Source organism: Ochotona princeps, chromosome 17 (assembly GCF_030435755.1).
Source record: "Ochotona princeps isolate mOchPri1 chromosome 17, mOchPri1.hap1, whole genome shotgun sequence".
Lineage (NCBI taxonomy): Eukaryota > Metazoa > Chordata > Mammalia > Lagomorpha > Ochotonidae > Ochotona > Ochotona princeps.
In genome coordinates this window covers 12,949,566-12,972,541 of record NC_080848.1, presented here as the reverse complement: position 1 = coordinate 12,972,541, position 22,976 = coordinate 12,949,566, and the positions used below count along the sequence as shown (strand labels likewise).

Below are 22,976 nucleotides of genomic sequence, written 5' to 3'. Positions count from 1 at the left end.
AAAAGCCCTCTCCTAGGACTGTGGGTTAGGGAGTCCTCGAGCAGTGGCGTGCAGGAAACGGCGGTGCCTTTCTCACTTCATAGAGTCCAGCCCTGGTAAGACCTTGTTCTCTCCAGAGCCCCCAGGGACCTTTTGCCTGTGCTGTCACAGTGTGTGACCTCCACTCATACTTTTGCCAAGGGAAGCGAGCTGGAAGCATTTCCTCCTGGACACGCTTCCTCAGGATCCTGGTGTGAGCCTGTGGCGCTCAATGGAAGACAGGAGCAGCCCTGTCGTCCTACTCAGCCCCAACTCCCGCCAGGTGGCCTCACACTGCCCTGGAAGAGGGTTGGGGGAAGGGGGCTTCATCTCCCAGATTTCCTTCTGTTAGACTGTCACTATTTCAAATCCAGATCCAGACTGTGGCACTTACAGGAACAGGGCTGAACCTGTTGGCGTCTCTTCCTCCACCATGAGGGGATCCAGGCAGTCTGTCTCCTCAGGCAGACAGGGAGGAGAGAAGCAAGCACTCTGATTTTGAGGGGAGACTTAGGGAAGGGCTGGCCTGGAGCCAGCATGCACCATCATCAGGGCAGGTAATGGGATACCTGGCAGCCCTTGTGTGCAAGGAGACATGTACCTGGGGAAGCAAGTATGGGCTGACATGGGTCCCTCGGGATGGGAGCTGGGGCACACTGCCCACTGCAGGTTAGAGAGATGGGTGTCCGCGTGGGGGATCAGAGGGAGTGAGCCAAGCCAGGGAGCTGGGAGAAACTCAGAGAAACCCGTAATGGTTCCTCTCCTCCTCTCCCCCACCGCCCCCACATTTTGCTCCTTTCCCATCTTCTACCTAAGACACTTGCAGTCGTGTCTCTTGGTGGTGGTGCCACAGCCTCTGCAATGTCCCTGGAAAGGTGACTCACAAAGCAGCCCCATGTGCTAAGTTGGTCCTGTTATAGGGTCCCCGACCTCAAAGACCTCCAAGGCGAATGGGTTCCACGCGGTTATCCTAAAGAGCATCAACCACTCAGCAGCTGCAGCGCCAGGCCCTGTGGGAAGCACTGGACACAGCCTCCCCTCACAGCGGCCACAAGGTGGAGCTAGCTATCCCCCACCCTAGAATGCAACAGACCACGGAGGAAACAGAGCAGCAAACTAGCGCCCCCTGCAGCTCAAGGCTGAAACACCTTAAAACCACCATTGTTCTCAAATAACTTGCCCAATCAGGACTTAAAAGAGCTCCTTATGGCCCTTGGCCATTCCCAAGTCTTTCTCTCCCGTTTTTGAGGCTTCCTTTATTCGCTATAATCTTCCAGGAGCACACTGGCTGCAGTTGGCTGGCCTCCTTCCCCTTGGCTGCCCCACACTGTTGCCTCTCCTCAGCCCTTCTTGTCTGGTGACCTGTTGGTTCATGTCCTCTCTCCTGGGAGCTCTTCTTCCTGTTCATTCATGTTATTCCAAAGCTCCAGTCAGGTTCACCCCTTCCCTGGAGCCTTGCCCACTGCCGAAAGCAAACGGTCCCCTTGAACAGAAATTGCCGTCAGTTAGGGATAGCTACAGTCTATTCTCTTGAACACCGCCCGGGTTGGCACTGACGGCGTCCGACCACGCACAGATGAAAGTGCCCGAGGACTCTGAAAACTGGCAATGAGGGCTGTAAGGCCATCTGTTGCTGGAAACGGCGTGTGGAGCAATAGCCACCTGCCACCACTAGATGGCAAAATCACAACAGCCTGCTTCCAACTGGACACCTGCTCACCCCTCCACCCCACCCGCCTTCATTTTGTGTTCACAGGGTGCTCTGAGAATTAGAGGTAACCTGATGGCCAGTCTGGACTGAAAGACAGCTCCAGGAGCCGCCGAGTGCATCTCTTTGCCTCCAGAAAAGCGGAGGTTTTACTCTAAAGACTCCACACTCAGCAGCTTGCAGTGAGAGTCGTAGGACACTGTGGGGGACTTTGCCAGGCCTGTCCTCCAGCCCTGTTCCACTCCTAAGTCACATTCGCATTCGGCCTCAGCTCATGGGTTATAAAGCAAGGGAGTTGGTGAGATCATCTTTCAGATGCCTTCCAGCTCTCTGATACTGATCTTTCAGAACCCAGGACCTGCTGCTTGCTGGATTTCATTTCAGTTCATTTCTTCAGTTACTTACTGTGTGTGTATGTGTGTGCACGCACACACATAAATATATGTGTTTAAAACCTTACATGGTGGAGCGCATTCATTCAAAATATTATTGAGTGTCTGGTAGCAGGAGCTTTAGCAGAATAAAAAATGTCGTCAGTGAGTTTATACTCCCCTTGAAAATGATGAACATGTGTGACCTTAAGCTGTACCAAAAGAAGAGGAAGAAATGACACTGGGCAGTATGTATCTAAGGACTGATTTAGAGGCCTGGGACTGTAGAGCCCTTGGGAGCTCAGAAGAGGCTTCCTGGAAGAGGGGTGGCAGGCTTGGGTGGTATTTAAATAGACACGGGATGGGGGAACACTCTCAGGGTGGGGTGGGGGAGGAGGAGCAGTTTGCTGGGCAAGGGCTAACTCAGGCAGAAAAGCGAAGGTGAAGACTTTGAAGATGAGCTAGGCAAGCACTGGTGATTTTCCCCTCCAATCTCACGAGGCTATGATCTCAGGCTTCTGGGGCTGGAAGAGATGTGGGGTCAACACCCTGTTAGGAATGCAAGGGGGCTGATGTTGTGGTATAGCGGGTTAAGCTCTGACCCAACTTGCTGCTAATGCACGTGGGAAGGCAACAAATGATGGCTCAAGTGCTTGGGCTCCTGCAACCTACATGGGAGACCTGGATGAAGATCTGGCTCCTGGCTTCAACCTGACCAGGGACCTGGCTATTTCAGTCATTTAAGGAGTAAACCAGCAGACCAGTGACTGATCTCCTTGCACCCCTCAAACTTTCAAATATAGTTATTATATATATGAAGAATCACCAGTGTCCTAGTGGCGTGTGACTCACTACTTCCCCGGGTCTAGCATTCCATTTGAGGACACTGTGACTGTGCACAAAGGGAGAGAACTGTAGACTGTAACACCTAGCACAGCACCGGCATGATTGCTCAGGCGTTGGAAGCTGGGAGCTCTGTCTTTGTCCCTCGTGTTAGTGTCAGGGATCCAACCAGAAGCTTCCTGCAGCCTGCCAGGCTGCATATCAGCAGGACATTGCGATTGAGAGCAGACCTCGGCCTTGAACCCAGGCACTCTGATAGGTGGTGTGGACTTTCAGAGCGGAGGATGCATCTTTACTCGCAGTGTGTGCCCCATGCCAGGATTCTCAAATCCACTTCACCTGGACAGTCGTTCTTCGGTTTGCCCTGCCTGGGGCCTTGCTTCCCGGATCCCAGTGGTGTGATTTTCACATTTGGAGCTGGAAAAGGACTCCGCTTGGCAGCAGAGTTGCACTGATGCGCTAGCTGAGGTTGGCAGTTCTGTGCGTCATGGCACCGGGGTCTGTGTCCTTCTTGTTCTAGTTTAACCCCTAAAGAGTTTCACCTCATTTTTGGACTTGGAGCTTCTTCTTTTCTTGCTTTCAAATCCCCCATGCCCTTCATGCCATGTTTCCTGGCTGGACTTCCTTCCTGTGTACTATGCTAGACTCCTGCCGAGCTCTGTAGCTCCGTCAGTCTGCCGGGCCCCCTCCTCACAGCTTCCTGACTTCATTATCTGCACTTACACTTGGGGCCACCATCCCGACCATAGTGACCACATGTTGTGCACTCAACAGATCCGAACCTGTACTAACCAAGGACAGACGTTTTCTCTTGTCGTTTCGCCTGGTAACACAATGGAACAGCTCCGTATTACAGAGTATTTGTGCTGTGCCAGGTATCATAGTCCATAAAGATGCCTTCCAGTGTATGGGAGGAGGATGGCACAGTGGCATGTGCAATAAACATATCCTATAGCAGAGCGTTGTTTAGAGTCGTGGTTGATCCCCTTCCAACCCAGCTCCCTGTGTAATGTGCCTGGGGAAGCAGCAGAACGTGGCTCAAGCCCCTTGGGCCCCTGCATCCATGGGGGAGACCCTGATGGAGTTCACCAGCCTTCTGGATTCCAGTCGGTGGAAGATCTCTTTATCTCTCTCTCTCTCTCTATCCCATCACTCTATGTTTCAGGTAAATGTTAAAAAATTTAAAAACAAAAGCAGCTATAGCTTAAGACACAAACTCCAAGGATGCCTGTAAGACATAACAATAAACCATAAAGTGTGTGGGAGGGTAGCTGTAGGCTCTCTGCTGGTGCTACAAGATTCTGTGCAAGCGACTTGGCCACTGGCCGACTTGGTATCGTGAGCGGTCCCAGGACCAATTCCCCGCAGCTGGCCAGCCCTGTAGAATGCTGCTTTTCCACCACTCACTCCTGCTGTGGAAGCAGAGGCTCCTTCCCATAAAAGACCCTTGTCACCATGTTTATGCTCTTCTTCGAAGAAGGGGATTTGTGCTTTTCATTCTATTTTCCAAGGGGTCAGAGATCCAAAAAAGGTTAAGAACGTCTGTTGAGAGCTGCTGTAGGATTCTGTTTATCTTTCCCTTGAATGTTTGGATGTCACATCTGGCCTGGCCAGGCTTCCTCCCAGGCTGCCGGGGCTCCAAGACCACCCATCTCCCACCCACAGGACTCTCAACTTCCGCTGCTAGCACATACCCCCCCAGTTCCTTGGGTCATTTGCGAGTTTAGAGAGGCACTCTTTCTTATCGCATTGGCTTCCTGTGTGGCCCCACTGTGCGCAAATTCCCTTCAGCAGCACTGGATCTTATTACAGGTCCTGCTGGATCTGCCTGCAGCTCACAGGTCCCGCGGGGGCCCAATGTGCCTGGCTCGCCTGCAGCCGCGGTTACCACGTCTTCCCATGAGCCTCTCTGCCTTCCTCCCTGGGACAGTGAGTGGAAGTGAGTGGAAGACAAGTCTTTCATTCATCACTATTCACACCCACTGTCCAGTGTCACACAGCTGTGGTCATATCTGAGCCTGTCACATGTACTGAACAATCCTGTCACTTGCATTTACAGCAGTCACATACAGTATGAATTACCACGACGAGACTGTCACTTCATAACTGAGGAACACAGACAGTACAGGGACAGGGACCGTAGGGGCCCACACCTTAGTTCCCCTGAAGGCTGTAAGTCATTGGTCTTGGCATTGGAGAGCTGGAGACTGCACCTCTGCTGCTGGTCTCCCCAGCCAGCCCTGGAAGTCTCAAAGAAGACTCAAACAACAGTGCGGCATGTCCTGCCCACATTTCAGCTCCTCTGCTCCCTACAGGTGAAAGGAAAAAGCTACAGAGCGAAGAACTAGCATGAAAAATCTTTGGTGATGAGCTGGGAGGTGGGAGGGCTCTGTGCAGCAAGTATCACCATGACATACTTGGTGCGTTTTATTGCTGGCATCATTTTGAATTTGAACTGAGTTTTTGTGACTTAATGCCAGTATCTGGTTTCTCAGAATGGTGGCTGGCAATCTTCAGGACTTGGGTGTTTATAAAATTGATAAGACATACTTCTTGCCTTTAGGGAAGTCTGATAACAGCCTGAGATGTGCAGACAGAAGCATGAGCTAGCAGGCAAATCGGGCAAGATGGACATGAACAAAGGAGGGGCGGCCGGGCCTCTTTCTGGCTAGGAGCGCAGAGAAGGCTCTTTGTAGCAGACGGTGCTTTTTACTGACACCCCCGCAGGATGGGAGTACTTGACACAAACCGATGGAGGCTGTGACCAGGAGTGCAATGTCGGGTCCAGGGTGAGTCCACACTGACCAACTGTGTGATTTTGGACAAGTTTCTCAACTTCTCCAAGCCTTGGTTCCCTGATCTATAAAATGGTGGTAATAGTAGGACTGAACTCGGTATTTTGAATGTCGAGTGAGTCAACCTAGATCCAACACCCGAAACCATGACTGCAAGATAGCATCGCCCAGCACACATCAGCCCTGCAGGGCAGAAGGGTATCTTAGGCATTTTGTTTTTGTTTTAAAGATTTATTTATTTTTATTAGAAAGGCGGATATACAGAGGAGGAGAGACAGGGAGGAAGATCTTCCATCCGATGATTCACTCCCCAAGTGAGCCGCAACGGGCCGGTACTGTGCCGATCCGAAGCCGGGAACCAGGAAACTCTTCCGGGTCTCCCACGCGGGTGCAGTGTCCCAAAGCCTTGGGCCATCCTCCACTGCTTTCCCAGGCCACAAGCAGGGAGCTGGATGGGAAGTGGAGCTGCCAGGATTAGAACCGGTGCCCATTTGGGGTCCCAGCACATGCAAGGCGAGGACTTTAACCACTATGCTATCGTTCTGGGCCCTATCCTAGGCATTTTAAAGCATGACTTCTCTCTGGGGGAAACTAGAAGTTGATAGAAATACCTGGGAACCAAGCAGAGAATACAGTAAGCTCCCAGCAGCAGCAGCAGCAGCTCCAAGTGTTACCTGCTGTCCCACATGCTGTGGATGTGTAGTCCTTCTCTCTTCCCAGAGACACCTTACAGGGTTGGTGTGATTAATCCTTCTACAAATGAGGAAGCTGAGGTTCCTAGAGATTTAGGAGGGTCCTCAGCGAGTGGGTGGAGTGTCAGGAGTCAGATCATGGCTGCTCGCGGCTCACACCTGCCTGTGTTCTCGGCAGATCTTACAGCCCTCTGCCTGCCTCCTCAGCCATTTCCCCAGCACCACGTGGAGGGAAATGATGACTTCCCTGCCACCAGCCACGCTTGCTGCCCTTCAAGTCGCTGTCTCTACTCCAGCTGCAGTGCCTTTTGTGAGCCGCAGAAGTGCTTGCCAGGTCCCAGGAGTCCCACGTCTCCTCTCCCCTCCCATCCAAGTGCATCTATGCTTGAGTCACGCACCATGCTGGCCACCAAACATGCGATGCCTGGAACACATAAGGAAGTGGAGTCCAAAGCACCTATGGCCAACATGGTGTGGTAAAACTAGGGCAAAAGTTCTGAAATGATGGAGAGGGAGGGAGCAACCAGAGAAGGGTGAGTCGAAGGCCTTCTGCAGGGAGCAGGGGCTGAAGGACAGAACTGAGAAAGGCTGCCAGGGCTCCAATTAAGAAGCTGAAAGGGGGGGACAGCTCCCTGGTGACTCGTGGCCCCCTGGCCCTTGATGGCATCTGCAGCAGCTGGCTCAGATGCACCTGTGGGTCGGGGCTGGGCAGAATGAGCAGGAAGAGGATTTAAGAATGGGAGGAGGAGAACAGCGGGTCACCTGTGTGTTGGATTTGTGGCTTTGGTGCACGGGACACTGAACTTCTGTCTTCTAGAGGTGAGTTCAGGTGATGTGGTTTGGTAGGCATCATCTTCCTATAAAATCATGCTCATATACTTAATTTGTTTTTGATCTTGGTAAGAGAATACAAAAATTGAAAATATTGCCACAGAGAGAGGCTCATTACCAATGCAGCTGGTATCCTGGAGGTTCTGTCATGGATGTCTTCCTTATCTTCTGTTGTACTACATTTAGTTTTTTTTTTAAATAGTTTGCATTTATTGATTTTTAACTTTATTTGAAAGGCAGGGACCTTCCATTATTTGACTCACTGCCCCCAGTTCCCACAATAAACCAGGGCTGGGCCAGGCACAAGGCAGAAACCCAGAACTCTATCCTGGTCTCCCACATGGGTAGGAGAGACTCAAGTACTTGAGCCGTCACTTGTTGCCTCCCAGAGTGCATAAGAGAAAGAAGCTGGATCAGAAGCGGAGGAGTTGGATTCAAACCAAGCGTTCTGATACAAATGCAGGCATCTGAGTAGTGTCTTCGCTGCTCTGTCAAATACTTGCCTTCACAGCTAGTTTTGGAGGATTTTGGAGAATTCTGTCCCTGTACCCACAGTCACTTGCTCCAGTGCCCCAGATGCCCAGGATTAACCACTTTAAAGGAGATTAGGCATCCAAACCTACTGTCAGTGGCTCAGTTAACTAAATCTTTGGGCTCTGAAGTCAGAATGCCAGGATTTGGACCTGAGGACTGCCATTGGCCATTGAGTTACCTTGGGAAATAACTTTCCATCTCTGTTATTGGTGCTCTCATGTGCAGAGTGGAACTGGAGTGCTACAGGGCACTGGCCTGACGCCTGGCTACTCCATTTCCAATCCACTGCCTTTTAGCGCATCTGAGAAGACAGCGGAAGAGGAACCAAGTCTTTGAGCCCTTGCACAGACATGGAAAGCGTGGATAGAATTCTAGGCTTTTGGCTTCCACCTGGCTCAGTCCTTGGGAGAGGGACTCAGTGGGTGGAAAATCTCTCTTTTCTCTTTCTCTCTCTGTAACTTTACCTTTCAAATAAATAAATATCCAAAAGATAAAATAAAACTGGGCAGAAATAATATCCTTGCCATCAATGGATGCTGTTAGGATTTTGCAAGGCAATCTGTATGTATGTGTCACCTGACACATGATCAAGCACTCACTGAGAACTGTGGGAACTGTGGGGGTGTCACCACGCTGGTCCTCTTTGCTTAAGTCTCGTTCCCTGTACTGTCTAGGAGATTCTGGGGCAGTGGGAAGCAGGTTCATTCTATGACCTGGGCAAAGGAAAACTATAGAAAACAGGGCACAGTCTGACTGTTTCCCCACACAGAGAATCCCCTGAGTTCCTAGGGTTCTTAGGGAAGAACCTAAGCAATAGAGAGAAGCAGACACAGGAGAGGTAACCAAAAACTGCCCAGCAGTGAGGGTGGGCCGGGGAGCACCAAGGGGAAGAGAACGCAGCATGGCGGGTGGACAGGACAGAGGGAGGAAGAGGCAGAGGGGCCTTCCCAATGCACTCCTTCCTGGGGGTGTCCTCATGGCTTCCAGGCCAGGCCCAGGACAGGTCTCCTTGGGCTGGGATCAGCTGGGTGGAGGGGAAGAGAGGCGTGTTGCTGATACTTCTCACAGTCATCCCTCTCTTTGTCATGCTTCCGTCAGGGAAAAGCTGAGTTCCAGGGGTTCCATGCTTAGCCCAGACTTTAGTCCAATTTTTTTTTTTTCCGGTGCTGCTGTCATATCTCAGGATTCAGTCAGGCATGGCTGGTAACTTCTTATAATAGCCAAGACAGGAAGTGGTCAGGACCTGGAAATAGCATAGCCGTTGGGGTGGGAGGGTAGGTCTGGCTGAGCCCTGGGTGCCTCCTCAGGCCAGAGGCCCAGAATTCCTGGACTTGGCCTGGGCTGTAGGCCCACTGAGAAAAACTTCTCTATGGACTTCCCAGTCTTATCACAGAAAATGGGAAGCCAAGAGTGTTTTTCTACCATCAACACTGCAATGAAGACCTGAAAATCTGGGATTGTCAGCAGCCCATGCTCTCACAGTAAAAGGGAAATGGTGGGTTGTCCGTCGAGAGCTCTAGTCAGACAAATCATTCTTTTAAAAAAGATGTATTTATTTGGAAGGCAGAGCGATTGGAGGAAAAAAATATCGTCCATCTACTGGTTCACTCCCCAAAGGGCTGTAGCAACCAGAGCTGGGACAGGCTGGGAGGCAGGAACTGGCTCTGGATCTTCCACGCGGGTAGCAGGCAGAGGTTCAAGCCTTTCGCCACGCTCTGCAGCCTTCCCTGGTATATTAGCAGGGAGCTGGGTTGGAAGTTGAATACCAGGGACAAGAACCAGTGCCCATATGGGGTGCCGGCATTGCAGGAGGTGAGTGTCTCTTCTCACTACATCACAGCACTGACACCTTCGTGTAGTCCCTTGCACCTAAAAACCACAAAACAGAAAGTACCGCCAGAGATCCAGTAACTGTTCTAAGAACCCTCCCTTCACCTCGCTGAGACTCAATTTCCACCTCTGAAAAACAAGTTATTTTGAGGATTAAAGGAGAATATCAGTATTTGCACAGATGATAGAATATACTAGAAGCTCTCAAATTGCCTTTGAAGATAATCATCTTGGGGAAAGAGGAAATGGATCAGCAGCTCCTACTGGTGCAGAGAAGTGGGGGTGCAGAGAGGCGCCTGTGGAGATGACAGGCCTGAGTTATCTAGCAGGACAGGGAGACCAGAGAAGGGACTGGCACTGGACTGGCACCAGTCCTAGTGGGGCAGGCAGATGTGATAAGAACAGTGGGCACGGTGAATGTTCATTACGGTGAGAGCTCAGTCCCCTGTGGCTCAGAAAAGGACCTCCTGCCTGAAGGGTTCTAGGCCCGAGGATTCTCCTGGAGCCACTGATCTGAAACATTTGAGACGCTGATGAAATATAAGGACAGTTGACTTGGAAGGTTGTTCATCACACAAGTGCTGCACATCAGAGGGTTCCCAAATCCCTTGGGATTCATCCACAGACTCGAGGGGAAGAAACACTGGCCCTGGGTTCAGAGGGATGCATGTGCTGCAACTTGAACTAGACACGTGGGGTTGGGTGAAAACAACCCCAGCTGCACTAATGAAACTCAAAATCGGTCACCAGATCCACCCATTGGATGGCACAGGGCAGGAAATCTGACCCGGAAGCTGGGCTCATTGTGACCAGCAAGGACACTGCTCATCGTATACAGCATCCTCTGGCTTCCATTCAGCCAATGTCAGCCCGGGAGATGGTGATGTAGCCATGAGCACCCTGACTCGTGGCAGGATTTGGATATAAACTGACTACGGCATAGAGGGCACAGAACTCACATGTATTGGTTATGTATTGACTATAAGCAAGTTTCTGTGCTCAGTGGTTTACATCACATATTTTCACTTACTAATTTTCCAGATGAGGACTTTGAGGTTTTAGGCAGTTAAGTAACTTGTCAGGGCTGCTCAGCTAGTAAACAACAGAGCCAAGAGTCGTATCCTAGCTGCTTGACCATTGTAACATCAAACCTTACACTAGCTTGCAAATGAAGAGTGATTGAGAGGTCAAAAATTCATATTTGGAGCCCAGTTGCAAGTGGGGAGCAGAGGGCCACAGTGGGCAACCAGGAAGGTAGAGAGCTGCCAAACTGGAATTGAGGGCCAGAACCAAGCAGTAGTTTATTGACAGTACGAGGCATCTCCCTGGCTTGGAGGGTGGTGGGGACAGGATCTGGGTTGGTCTGAGCTGGGGCCTGGGCAGTCATGCGATGCCCTCTGTAGGCACAGGGCTTGAATCCAGGCTTGGTCAGGCATATTGGAGCTGGGATGTTACCTCTTTGGGGCTCTTGCATTTTCTTCCTAGAGAAAGGGCTGAGGATAAGGATCAGAATGAGGGAAGAGGAGTTGCACTCCAAGACAGAGTTTGCTGTTCCAGGCCCAGGCCGGCTGAAGCGCTGGGAGGGTGGGGCCTGCTCCCCTCCACCAGTGCATCCTTTGTGTCCTGGGAAGCCCCGGGTACACTGCAGATGGCTAACACATGCTTGTGAATGAACGCTGGATGCCAAGGTCAACCTCGGCCCTCCACAGCTTCCTTGATAATATCTAAGGATGCCTTTTCAGAGAGCTCCCCAAAGCCCATAAATTCTGAACTAGACCGTTTTTAGTCAGTGTGGACTCTGAAAAAGCCCATTCTCCTTCAAGCTAAAGAAACAACTGGGGCATCTGTGCCTCTCTCCAGGGGCAGAGGAGCCTCTGCCAAATGTGTGGGAGGAGAAAGTTCTGAGCCAACGTGTGACACCACACACGGTCTTGTTTGCCAGAGTACTGAACTTGCCCGGAGATCCACGGCCTCTGTACAGATCACAGAAGCAGCAAGAATCTTCTCTGTGCAGTGCAGATTCCAACGAGCTTTGGTATCCATAGTCTCATGGAACCTCATAGCTCTGTGTGTGTGTGTGTGTGTACATGTGTTTATTATAGATAAATAAAATGAGGAAGGGGGAAGACTTGGAGACTTCTTCAAAGTCTTCTAACTAGTAAGAAGGAGATGAGGCCCTAAACCCAGACCTTCTCACTCTTCCTACAAGGGTGATTAAGCATGACTCTGAGGTTAAGAAGTTCAAGAAATGGTCAGAAACTTGGGTTCCTCCAAATGACAGCAGTGACGATGAGGAGCTAAGTACTAATGTGACATTTGCCTCTTAAAAGGATTCTGGAGAAGTTCTCCCACCTTTCCTATGTGGGTGACCCTTCCACAGTCCTTTTCTGTAGGAAGCATAGTACTTGGGCCACCATCTTTGCTGAATAGTTTACTAAGATGAGATATCCATGGAATATACAGGTGAATCTCTGTGCTCAAAGTCCCTCATTGTCCAGAACTAGTGGCAGAGGTGGAGATCGGTGAGTAAATAATTACTGAATCATTGCTTCTGGCTATGGCCAAGTGGCCAGCATAGGGATTTGTGTGTGTGTGTGTGTGTGTATTTTTTACTGCTGCTTCCCCAGATGTGCATTAAACAAGAAACTAGATCAGAAGCAGAGCAGCCAGAACTTGAACAAGGCTCTTGAATCTGGGATATTGTAACTTAATCCGCTACACCAAACACCCACTCCTAAAAATAGTTTGACCAAAATGTTTGAGAAACATAGGCAGCGCAGAACCAGAAACCCCAGGGGAAGAGACCTGTGCAGGGAGCTTGCAGCCTGGGGTACTTGCTGGCTTACTGGGGAGAAGGTGGAGACTGCAGGTTCAGGGTGTTCTCACTGGGCAGAAAGGAGCCCTTTAGCATTCAGGCTCCCTAGGAAACTGTAATTTGAAGGGAAAGCATCTAGAGAAGAAAGAGATGAATGGAGGGACGCCCCCCAGAAGGTTGCTTTGGTATTCTCCATGGTTTTTGGGTTGGGCAGCGGACCAGAAAAGGACATTAGTGCGAGCACTAGAACAATTAAAACTCTGTAAGTAGATTAGTTGACAGGGTTCTACCAATGTAACCTCTTTATGAGGCGAACATTAGGGGAAACCAGGTGCTGCAAGGAAAATAATCCTATCAGTGCAGAAATCTATGCTCCGATACAAAGACACAAACACTGGGGCAACAGGGATGAAAAGGAGGATGAGGCAAATGAGAGCTGATCCTGTTTTTTTTTTTTTTTTTTAATATATTTATTATTTAACTTCAGTAATTACATTGTATTATGTGACACAATTACATAGATACTTGGGTTCTCCCCACCCCTCCCCAAACCCTCCCACCATGGTGGATTCCTCCACCTTGTGAGCTGATCCTGTTTGTATTTGGTAAGTTCTTCAGGCTGAAGAGCAAGGAAGCCAGATGCTAACTCAGAGCTGGAGGGCAGAATGAAGTGCATGAGAAAAGGCAAATGTGTGGGAGACGCTAAAAGGCTACGTCGGCACCCCTACTGAATTTATTTATGGGGCAACTGTTTAAGCAAAAATAAAACTATTACTGTGTGAATTACTATGTGCCTAAAAGTAAAACACAATAATAGCATAGAAAAAGACATTGCATCAATGGATTTATAGTTATAAGATTTTTACAATTTACATGAATTGGTACAATTCTCACTAAAAGTAGAATACGCATGATAAATTAAGGATGAATACTATAATCTTTAGAGTGTGCATGTGTCTGCTGGCATGTGCACATGTATGCACACCCACACAAAGAGGAATACCAACAGTCAGTAGGGTGCTGAAGTGTGGCAGTGTGGTTTAAGCTGCTGCCCTAAACTGGCATCCCCTACGGCTGCCAGTGCATGTCCTGCATGGCCTACTTCTTAGCTCCCTGCTGACGTTCCTGGAAAAGCAGTGAAAAAGGCCCAAGTGTGTAGCCCCTGCCATCGATGCGGGAGACTTGGATGAAGCTCTTGGATTCTGACTTCAGTTGGGCCCCAGCTCTAGGTACTGGGGCTATGTGAGGTGTGAACCAGCAGATGGAAGATCACTCTCTGTAACTCTCACTTTAAAGATAAATAAATAAATCTTTACAATTCAGTAGGAGGCAAAACAAAACAGATTAGCTTAAAAGAGAAAACAAGAAACAGCAACCGAACTGATGAAATAAGTAAGACGACAGTGCATGTAGAGATGCAGCAAGTCTTACACGAAATTTAAGGGGACCTGCCTTGTCCGGGGGCTGGGGCCAGGAGCTCCCTGTGGCCTCACTCTGTCTGCTGGAGCCGGTACCTAACCCAGGGCTGCATTGAGGAGGCACACAGGTGGCTGGAAGTGAAATGAGCAAAGAGGCAGAGATATAACCAGGCTGTGTGACTCGGTTTTGCTCCAGGAAAACTGACCACAGTGTTGAAATGGCTTCTGGGCCAGAGAGTCCCCGGCCATCCTCTGCAGGGCAGGTTCTTCCGCGGGTCCCTTGGGAGTTGCCAGAGGCGATGCTGCGTGCCTTGTGCGCCTCTGAAGGTGTATCCTAGTGCTTGAGAAGCCTGAGAAAGAAGTGTCACCTGTGCAGGGGGCAGGGCTGGAGGCCAGTCGGAAGGCAGGATGGGACAGAATGGAACGGAAGAAATGATGGCTAGCATGTGTGGAAAAATAAGTGGAATTGTCTCAATGGAAAAAGGGAGGGAGATTAGTCAGACAAAAAAGCAGGGAGGGCCCGGCGTGGCCTAGCGGCTAAAGTGCCCCCCTTGAACACGTTGGGAGCCCATATGGGTGCCGGTTCTAATCCCGGTGGCCCTGATTCCCACCCAGCTCCCTGCTTGTGGCCTGAGAAGGCCCTGCACCCGTGTGGGAGACCCGGAAGAGGTCCCCGGCTTCGGATCGGCGCAGCACCGGCCGTTGTGGTCACTTGGGGAGTGAATCATCAGACGGAAGATCTTCCTCTCCGTCTCTCCTCCTCTCTGTATATCTGACTTTCCAATAAAAATAAATAAATCTAAAAAAAAGAAATTAAAAGTTATTTTTCTCTGCCTCTGAAAGATAAATTTAATTTGGTGCAAAATGGTTTTGACATACATGTGTAATTTTTTTTTTTGCAATTTTTTTCATAATACACATTTTCCACAAACTTTCTGGTAGTCCTCATATGCATGGATTTCAATTTTTTTCCCACCAAAGTAAGCTAATTATTATGTTTTAAGTTTGAAAGAGTTATTTACTTTTATTTGTAAGGCAGATTTAACAGAGAGTGATGGAGTGACAGGAGCCAGAATTTTCTCTGGGTTCAAGGGTCAAGGGCTTATGCCATCCTCCTCCTGCTTTCCCAGGCAGAGAGCTGGATTAGAAGTGGTGCACCTGGGACATGAACTGGTGTCCATATAGGATGCCAGCATTACAGGGTGGAGGATTAGCCAATCTAATGATCCCAAACTTATTTTTAAGTTTATTTTAATGATTTTTTATTGAAAGGCACAGTTACAGAGAGGCAGAAATTTTCCACTCACCTGTTCGCTCCCCAGATGGCAGTAGTGACCAGGCTGAAGCCAGGAGCCAGGGGCTTTAGCCGGGTCTTCCATGCGCGTGGCAGGGACCTGAACACTTTCCCCAGCCGTTAGCAGGGAGCTGGATGGGAAGTGGAGCAGCCAGGACTCAAACTGGCGTCATGCGTGGCAGCTGTATCCGCACGACCCTGTGTACATTGTGCAATGTTCAAACCAGGGTAAGCATTATCTCTGCAAACATTTTTCATTTCTTGGTGTTAGAAACTTCAAAAACCCTTCCCTCGGGCTCTTGTGGAATAGGTATGTGGGCACTGTCATCATTTGGCAATGCAACAGGACACCTGATTGTCTCATGGGCCTTTCCTTGTCCCCCTCCCTCCTCCACTCGCCTGCTTCCGGCAGCCACCACTGGATCAGAGTCTTTACCAGCTCGACTAGATTCCACCAGTGAGTGAGATCATGGGTATTGGCCTTTCTGTGCCTGACAGCCCCCCCTTTTTTTTGTTTGTTTGTTTTTAATCGTGATCATGTCTACCCACGTTCCAGACTGCACCACCCTAGCCACTTCCTGGTGGCCTCTTGCTCACAGCTCTCCAATTTTGTTCTGAGCTTCCAGAAGTTTCCAATCTTGGGAGACCTCAGGAACTCAGGAGGATTCGTCAGAGGGTGGGGCGAATCAGCAGGAGGCCTTAGAGGAAGAGTTTCATTATCTGTGGAGTCACTGGAGTGTGGGTGTGGATGCCACGTGCTGTGTCTTGAAGTGGTTATCAGACACCTTGATTGTTTACACCAGCCAGGATTTGCTGGGTGACCCTTGCGCAGGCAGGTTTGAAACGTGGTCCCGTCCTCATGGGGGTTACAATCCACTGGAGAACCACGCCCACGCAAGAAAAAAGCTAGTGAATAAAAAAAGAACCCAACCAGGCCAAGACAGGCGTTCAATAGATGGCTTTCAGATAGGTACGTGCAAATGTGAATGAATGAACCCAGGGATCCGCCCCAGGACGCCCACAGAGCGTGGTTGTCTCCGGGAAGTGGCCTTGGAGGGGTTCCAGGCACGGACCCCGGCCCCAGGGTCGCCGGGTAGCGCAGGGAGCGTGGTCGCGGCTTCCCATCGCCCCCTCGAGCACAGTGTCCAGAGAGGGGCGTCGGGGAGGAAGCTCGGGGAGGAAGCTCGAGGCCGAAGCTCGAGGCCGCGGCCCGCCCCGTTGCGTCCCACCCACCGCGTGCCCTCCCCTCCCCTCTGGCTGCGGGAAAAGCGGCCGCGGGCGCCGCTGCTCACTGTGGGGCGGGCAGCGGACGAGATGCGAGCGCCGGCGCAGCCCCGACCGCTCTGGACCGCGGTGCTGGCGCTGGGGGCGCTGGCGGGCATCGGCGTTGGAGGTGAGTGAAGACCAGCCGGCCCCAGAGCCGCTCTGCTGCCAGCTCTGCGCCCTGGGAGCGGGGAACCCGGAGCGGGTGGGTTCTGCGCGGCTGCGCCTGGAGGGCGCGGCCCGGGCTGGGGCCGTCGGGATCGGAGCTGGGGACCTTGCCTGCACGGGTCACAGGGTTGAGAGGCGCCGGAGGCCGAGGGCGGACCGTCTGGGATGTCGCAGCTTTCGTCCTAAGGGAGCACTTTCCCGGGGCAGCCGGAGGTGCGCGGCGGGGAGGGCGCGCGGGTTCAGTCCGGGCTGCGCGCATCGCGGAGCGTCAGGGCGAGGCAAGTCCACAGGACCCGGGGCGGCCAAGGCAAGCTGTGACTGCTGGGTGAGAGCGCGCTCACGCGGGTCCCTTGGGTACCCGACAGTTCCTTTTGTCTCTGTCATTTCACTTGTTGGCCTTTGCGGGAGCGTTTTGGAGTAGCGTGGTGTGGTGGTGGGGCTCTTTCCAGTGTTCCTGGGGTAGCAGCGGTGCTTCTGTGTCAGGCGCAGACCCTGCACAGTGAGCCACAATCAAGGCTGGCGTGGACCCCTGCTGCGCTTGCCTTCGCAGCTACCAGGGCACTCAACATTTGATTTCCTGGATGTGTGTGTGTAGATGGTGAGGCGGAGGGGTAGAGTGAGCCCAGCCCAGGGATGCCGCCCGTTGTCCCTCCGGATTCCTTGCCGGTCTTTCGTAATTGGTGGTGGGGGATGAAGGGAATGCGGGCTCCGGCCCCTGCTCCTGCTCCTGCTCCTGGAGGCCGCCTGCTTCTGCAGAGATGTGCGTACCTGTGCTTGGAATGAAGTAAAGCAACTGAGGTCCTGAGAGAGGATTGTGTTTACAAGCATAAGACTTATTTTAAAGGCGAGTTATTCAGAAATATTTTGATGACAGCCCTCAAGCCTTCTGTGTAGGAATAAACGGCCCGCGGGACAGGGAAAGGATGTCCTGATGGAGGCGTTGGGGGGCTTCTGTAGTCTTAATGGGAGAGAGAGGGTCGTTACAATTGTTGCTGCTGAAGCTTCCCCTGTGAAAGAGACAAGCACAGGTCAGCTCAGAGCAGCTGGTGGGTGTTAGCCCAGAAATAATGAGCCTCCTGCATCCTGCCTGGGAGATCATCGCCTGGGGCAGGTGTCTCTGGCTGTTGATGCAGAGCTTGGAGTCCAGCACAGCTCAGCTGTCTGCTGCAGGCCAAGGTGCCTGCCGCCATGAGCTGAAAAACTTCATGATTTCATGCTTTCATTCAGAACATGTTTCCATGCACAGCTTTGCAAACAATGAGTGTGAGCCTTGTTTTCTGACACTTGGAAGAAGTGTGCAGTAGGGCAGGACTGTGCCTGATGTGGCCCTTGGCTGGATGCTGTGCAGATAAAGAGGGTGATGGCTCTGTGCTGTCTCTTCCTCGCCTTTCCCACTTTGCAGTGTAGCTTGTGTTGGCCTGACTCACTCAGTGGTCAGGACCCCTGGAGGAGTCCACTGCATCGAGACAGCCAGGTCTGTTCACAAGAGCCCGTAAGAACTCTGCTCAAGGAGTCATTGTGCTATTGAGGTGATTCCAGGAGCGGTGGTGCTGGGGCAGCCTGACTCACTCTGAGGGCCAGGGATCTCTGGAATCAGGAGAAAGAGGGCCCCAGTAAAAGCAGCTTCTGTTATATTTATGTTCCCTATCCTAGTGTGAGTGCAGGGTTATAGGTGTAGTCACATTTCTATGGAGGCATGGGTGGGATGAGTGTAGGAAAGTTGTGTAGGGGCTGCACATGGTGGAGGGGCCACACCAAGAGCTGCAAGGGGATGGCGGTGGCACAGAAAGGTTGTCCTGGGGTAGGGGAGTCTGGTACAGGGAGAAGAGGTTTGAGAATAGGATAGAAACTGAGTTTTGAGTTTATGTGCCAAGTTTACATTTTCACCAAAAAAGTGTTGGATTTTGTGGCTTATTCCTGTTTAGGAGTCAACTGCAACCTGATTAGCTGGGGGGAGGAGGTGCTCATTTCTCTGTTGGAGTTTGTGTCTTGGACTCTCTCCAGCTGAAGCACTCTGTGGAAATTAGGGAGCTTGAAGAGACCTGGGAGAAGGGGTTTGTTGACTGGGTATGAAGCCATGACTTAAAGCCAATAGGATGCATGTTTGAATCCTGGCTTTGCCTTTTAGTGGCTGTGTGATCTTAGATAAATTACCTAATCTCTTGAATTCTGAGTTTCGTCATCTGTGAAATGGAGAAAGCAGTCCCTCTGTGGTCCTGGGATTTAGTGTGACCATGTGCATGTGGCACAGCAGTGAAGGTGGTGTTTGGGACACCCGCACCTGCTATTGGAGTGCCTGGCTTCAGTCCTGGCTCTGCTTTCCCTTCCTGTTTCCTGCTCATGTGTATGCGGGGAGGTAGCGTGTGCCACCCACACGGACCAGTTGAGTTCTGGGCTCCAGGTATCATCCTAGCAAAGCTCTGGCTTTTACAGGGCTCTGATGTGGGAGTGAACCAGCAGGTGGATTGTTTTATTTTTATTGGAAAGTCAGATATACAGAGAGGAGAGACAGAAAGGAAGATGTTAAATCCGATAATTCACTATTCTAGTGGCTGCAATGGCCAGAGCTGAGCCAGTCCGGAGCCAGGAGCTCCTTCTGGGTCTTCCCTGTAGGTACAGAGTCCCAAGGCTTTGGACCATCCTCGACTGCTTTCCCAGGCCACAAGCAGGGAGCTGGATGAGAAGTGGGACCACCTGGACACAAACCAGCGCCCATATGGGATCCCGGTGTGTGTAGGGCAAGGACTTTAGCCACTAGGCTACCATGCTGGGCTCAGGAGATCTTTTCCTATCTCTCACTCCATGTCTGTCTGGCTTTTAAATAAATAAAATAGATACACGCCTTAAAAAGTGGCAGGAACACAAAATAAAGATTCATAGAAGGCAATGATTCTTGTGTTTATTCTTCCCATCTGTGCTGTTTACTAGGTGTGGGAGGCAAGTGCTTATTGCCTCTTCACTTAGCGCAATGCAGCTCCCAGACTCAGCCTGGTGGAGTCCCTTCCCTCACGCCTGTGTTGTGTGTTGGTGAGGAGCCGTTATCTTTCAAGCCATTCCTCTGTGATGGCATGGCATATCTCAGCCACCCTGACTTAGCTAGGATTCCAGGAGGCCATGGAGGGGAAGAGAGATAGGTCCATACAGTCAGATTCGCTCATGAAAGTTCAGGTGTTCCAGCTGGGCAGGGGAGGGTGATTAGAATGCAGTGGAGACTATGAGTGCTTTGAGGATTTGGGCCTCTGTCCTGGGGTGCTGGAGACTAGGTCCCCTGGGAGGTGTCTGTTTTTGCCCTTCCGAAAAGGAACCACCAAGACCCCATCACACTCTTCAAACCTGTGCCAGGGCAAAGAGGAGGCATGACAGACGGTTCCGGGGGACTCTGTGAACTGGGGCAGGAGGCAACAGTGTGAACAGGGTGAGCTGGATCTGACTGTAGAACTTCCAAATAGGGAGAGCTCCTCCACAGTGCCCACCGCACTCAGGATCTCTGGTTATCATCCCCTCCCAGCCTCAAGCAGCCTCCTGCCCTTGCTGGCAGGAATAGCTGGGACACATGCCCACAGGAACCACAACCCAGGAATCAGAAGACAGACAGTGAACTTCCCAGATGACGGGGCAGCTTTGGGGCTAGACCACTTGGCTTACCACCCTCAAAGCTCCCCCACCCCCTGCCATCACCCCTAGCCTTGCCTCCCGGTTCCCAGCCCTGGCCCTTCTGCCGCAGAAAGACGGCTGTGTCTACGGGAGCTGGGGCCACTCGAGCAGGGGAGTGGGGATAAGATTGAGAGCAAGAGAGTGAGGTCAGTGAGGGAAGCTGCCCATTACTCCCTTGTAAATTGCTGACCTTTATTGAAATGTGAGACTCTGCTGGGATTGGCAGGATGGCTCAACTGGCTAATCCTCTACCTGCAAGTGCAGCATCCCATATGGGTGCCAGTTGTAATCCCGGCAGCTCCACTTACTGCCGGGCTCCCTCTTGTTTGTCTTAGGCCTGAAAATTCCCCGTACGGGCCACCAGTTGTCGCCGTCCTGCAGCGACACTAACATGACGAGGCATACTCTGGAGGGTCTGGGAAAAGCCAGAACCTCAACTGGACCCTTCACTGCCAAAAGTGGCTGCGTTTAAACCCTTCTTTCCGCTGCCCCGTCCCTGTTGGACTTAGCTTTCCTCCCCGCTTTTCCAGCCCTCTCTCCGCTTTCCCCGTCCGTCTTCCCCTGCCCTATTCTTTCATTCCGGCCCTCGTTCTCCTCCCCGTCATTCTCCATCGTAGTCTCTCCATCTGTCCTAGCTTTTACTGGCTACTTTTATGTCTTTCTCCACCAATCACTTCTCCCCGTGGGTCCACTTGGCGCTACGTGATAGGCCAGTAGCAATGACATAATCGCAGGGAGGACATTAGCCTATCCCTGTGACTTCCTGTTTACCTGCTGGTGAGACCAACTCTGCCTCCTGGCCCTGGGCCAGCCGCCATCTTCTAACAGCCCCTCCCAATCCCAGGAGTAGCTTTAGCCCCCCCGCCCCACCCACTCCCCACAACTTCCCATCCAGCTCCCTGCTTGTGGCCTGGGAAAGCAGTCGAGTATGGCCCAAAGCCTAGGGGCCCTACATCCGTGTGGGACATCAAGAAGAAGCTCCTGGATCCTGACTTCAGGTTGCCTAAACTCCAAGTGTTGTGACCACCTGGGGAGTAAACCAGCGGACTGAAGATCTTTCTGTCTCTCCTCTGTAAATCTGCCTTGCCACTAAAAATAAATACATCTGAAAAAAAAAAAAGAGAAATGTGAAACATTAGCAAAAATGAAAACATCTGCTCTTTTCTCCATGCGCTGTCCCCCAAAATGCTCTTTTAAAAAAATTAGGAGTGTTGCAGTACAGTAAAAGGTCAGCTTCATCCTTTTTAGCTGCACACTTCTATGACTTTGGACAAATGCACACAGTCAGATAAGCTACGCTATAATAAACATACAGGGCATTTCTGTGATTCCAGAAAGTTCTCTCCAGGTGCTTTGGAATCAATTCCTGTCCCCATCCCAATGTCCTGGCAAACACTGATCTGTCTCTATGTTTTACGGAATGTCCCTCCCGTAAGTGAAATCAAGTAACATGTAGTCTTTCAAGTCTGGTTTTTCTCTCAGTGCAATATGTTTTGGATTGATCCATGTTGTGGCCTGTGCCACGACCTGTAAGTCACCTGAGAGCTGTTCTGTCTCCCTTGGGTGTTGCGACAGGCATCTTGAGAGCAGAGGGGCTAGATCCAGTAAACCCCGCAGGGGCCATCCAGCGTTCAACGTCTGCATTTTCTGCTTGGATAGATGCATTGGGGCCATGGAGAAGCCATTAGATTTCCAAAGTGCTTATTAGTTAAAGACTAAAGAGTATTGGACAAGATTTTGCAGCAAACAATGCTTTCATTCTTCTTGGTCCTAAGAATAATAGCTATTTTGTGCCTGCATGTACTGTGTCACAACCCTTGGAGCATAGGCTGTTAAATAAGCCTCAGGTGATCCTATTTTTTTTCTTATTTTTTGGTTGCATTTCTGAGAAAAAAATTCTCTAGAAGTTTTCCATTCTGGTTTCCTGCCCTGTTTCCACAAGAAAAGATTCACTCTCTTCTTGTTGCTCAACTTCAGTTAGCGAAGGTGTGGAGATATTCAGAGAAAGCAAGAATGAGATGGTACAAGGCTCATAACGTCCAACAATGGAGGGTGAAATTGCTGATCCTCTAATCTTACTACCCTGTAGCATCCACTGTGATGGGTAGTATGTTGTCCTCATGTATTTTTCCCCTTGCAAATATAATTCCTGAGAGAGAGAGAAAAAGAGAGAGAGAGCGATGCATATGGGAAAAAATCCTTAATGTGAAAACAACTTAAGAACCCTACATCCAGTGTATAGTTCTTCAGGCCTTCATATCAGCTTGCTTGAACAAGTCTTCTTACGGCTGGATCCTCAGTGTATTGGCGTCTCAGGGTTGCAAAGTGGGCAAAGGAAAACCTGAATGAGAAACCTCTGTTGGCTTCTTGTTTCATCACTAACCTGTCTTCCATGCTAGAATTCCCTTTTGTGGGACAGAGTAGGGAAGAAAAGAAAAAAAGGGAGAGTCTGTTATTATAATCAAGTGTAAAGATTTTGGCACTATAAGAGCCTTCTAGAAGCTTGGCACAAGGCACATTCAGTGGCCACTTTAGAATTCCCTGTAGTCATGCCTGTGTCTCTTTGTGAATGGAATGCTTGGAGATAGAAAATCTTAGTCTGTGGTTCCCACAGCTGGTTTTGAACACCCACTTAAGCCCCATACATGATAGACTCCCTCACGTGAGACCATTGTGTGTTTAGCCAAGTCCCAGAGCCGGAGGGATTGTGGAATCCTCCTTGGGGCTTCTCAAGGAAGTGTG

General features: G+C 50.8%; 1 protein-coding gene across 1 annotated transcript in view; it reads left to right on the top strand.

The window, feature by feature from the left end:
- Positions 1 to 16,387: 16,387 nt before the first annotated feature.
- ITGB3 (integrin subunit beta 3) overlaps positions 16,388 to 22,976 on the top strand; it is a 42,300-nt gene continuing 35,711 nt past the window's right edge. Inside the window, exon 1 of the mRNA XM_058676704.1 lies at positions 16,388 to 16,542. Within this exon, the coding sequence (XP_058532687.1) occupies positions 16,464 to 16,542 (79 nt within the window). The 5' untranslated portion in view covers positions 16,388 to 16,463. The remainder of the gene's footprint in view (positions 16,543 to 22,976) is intronic.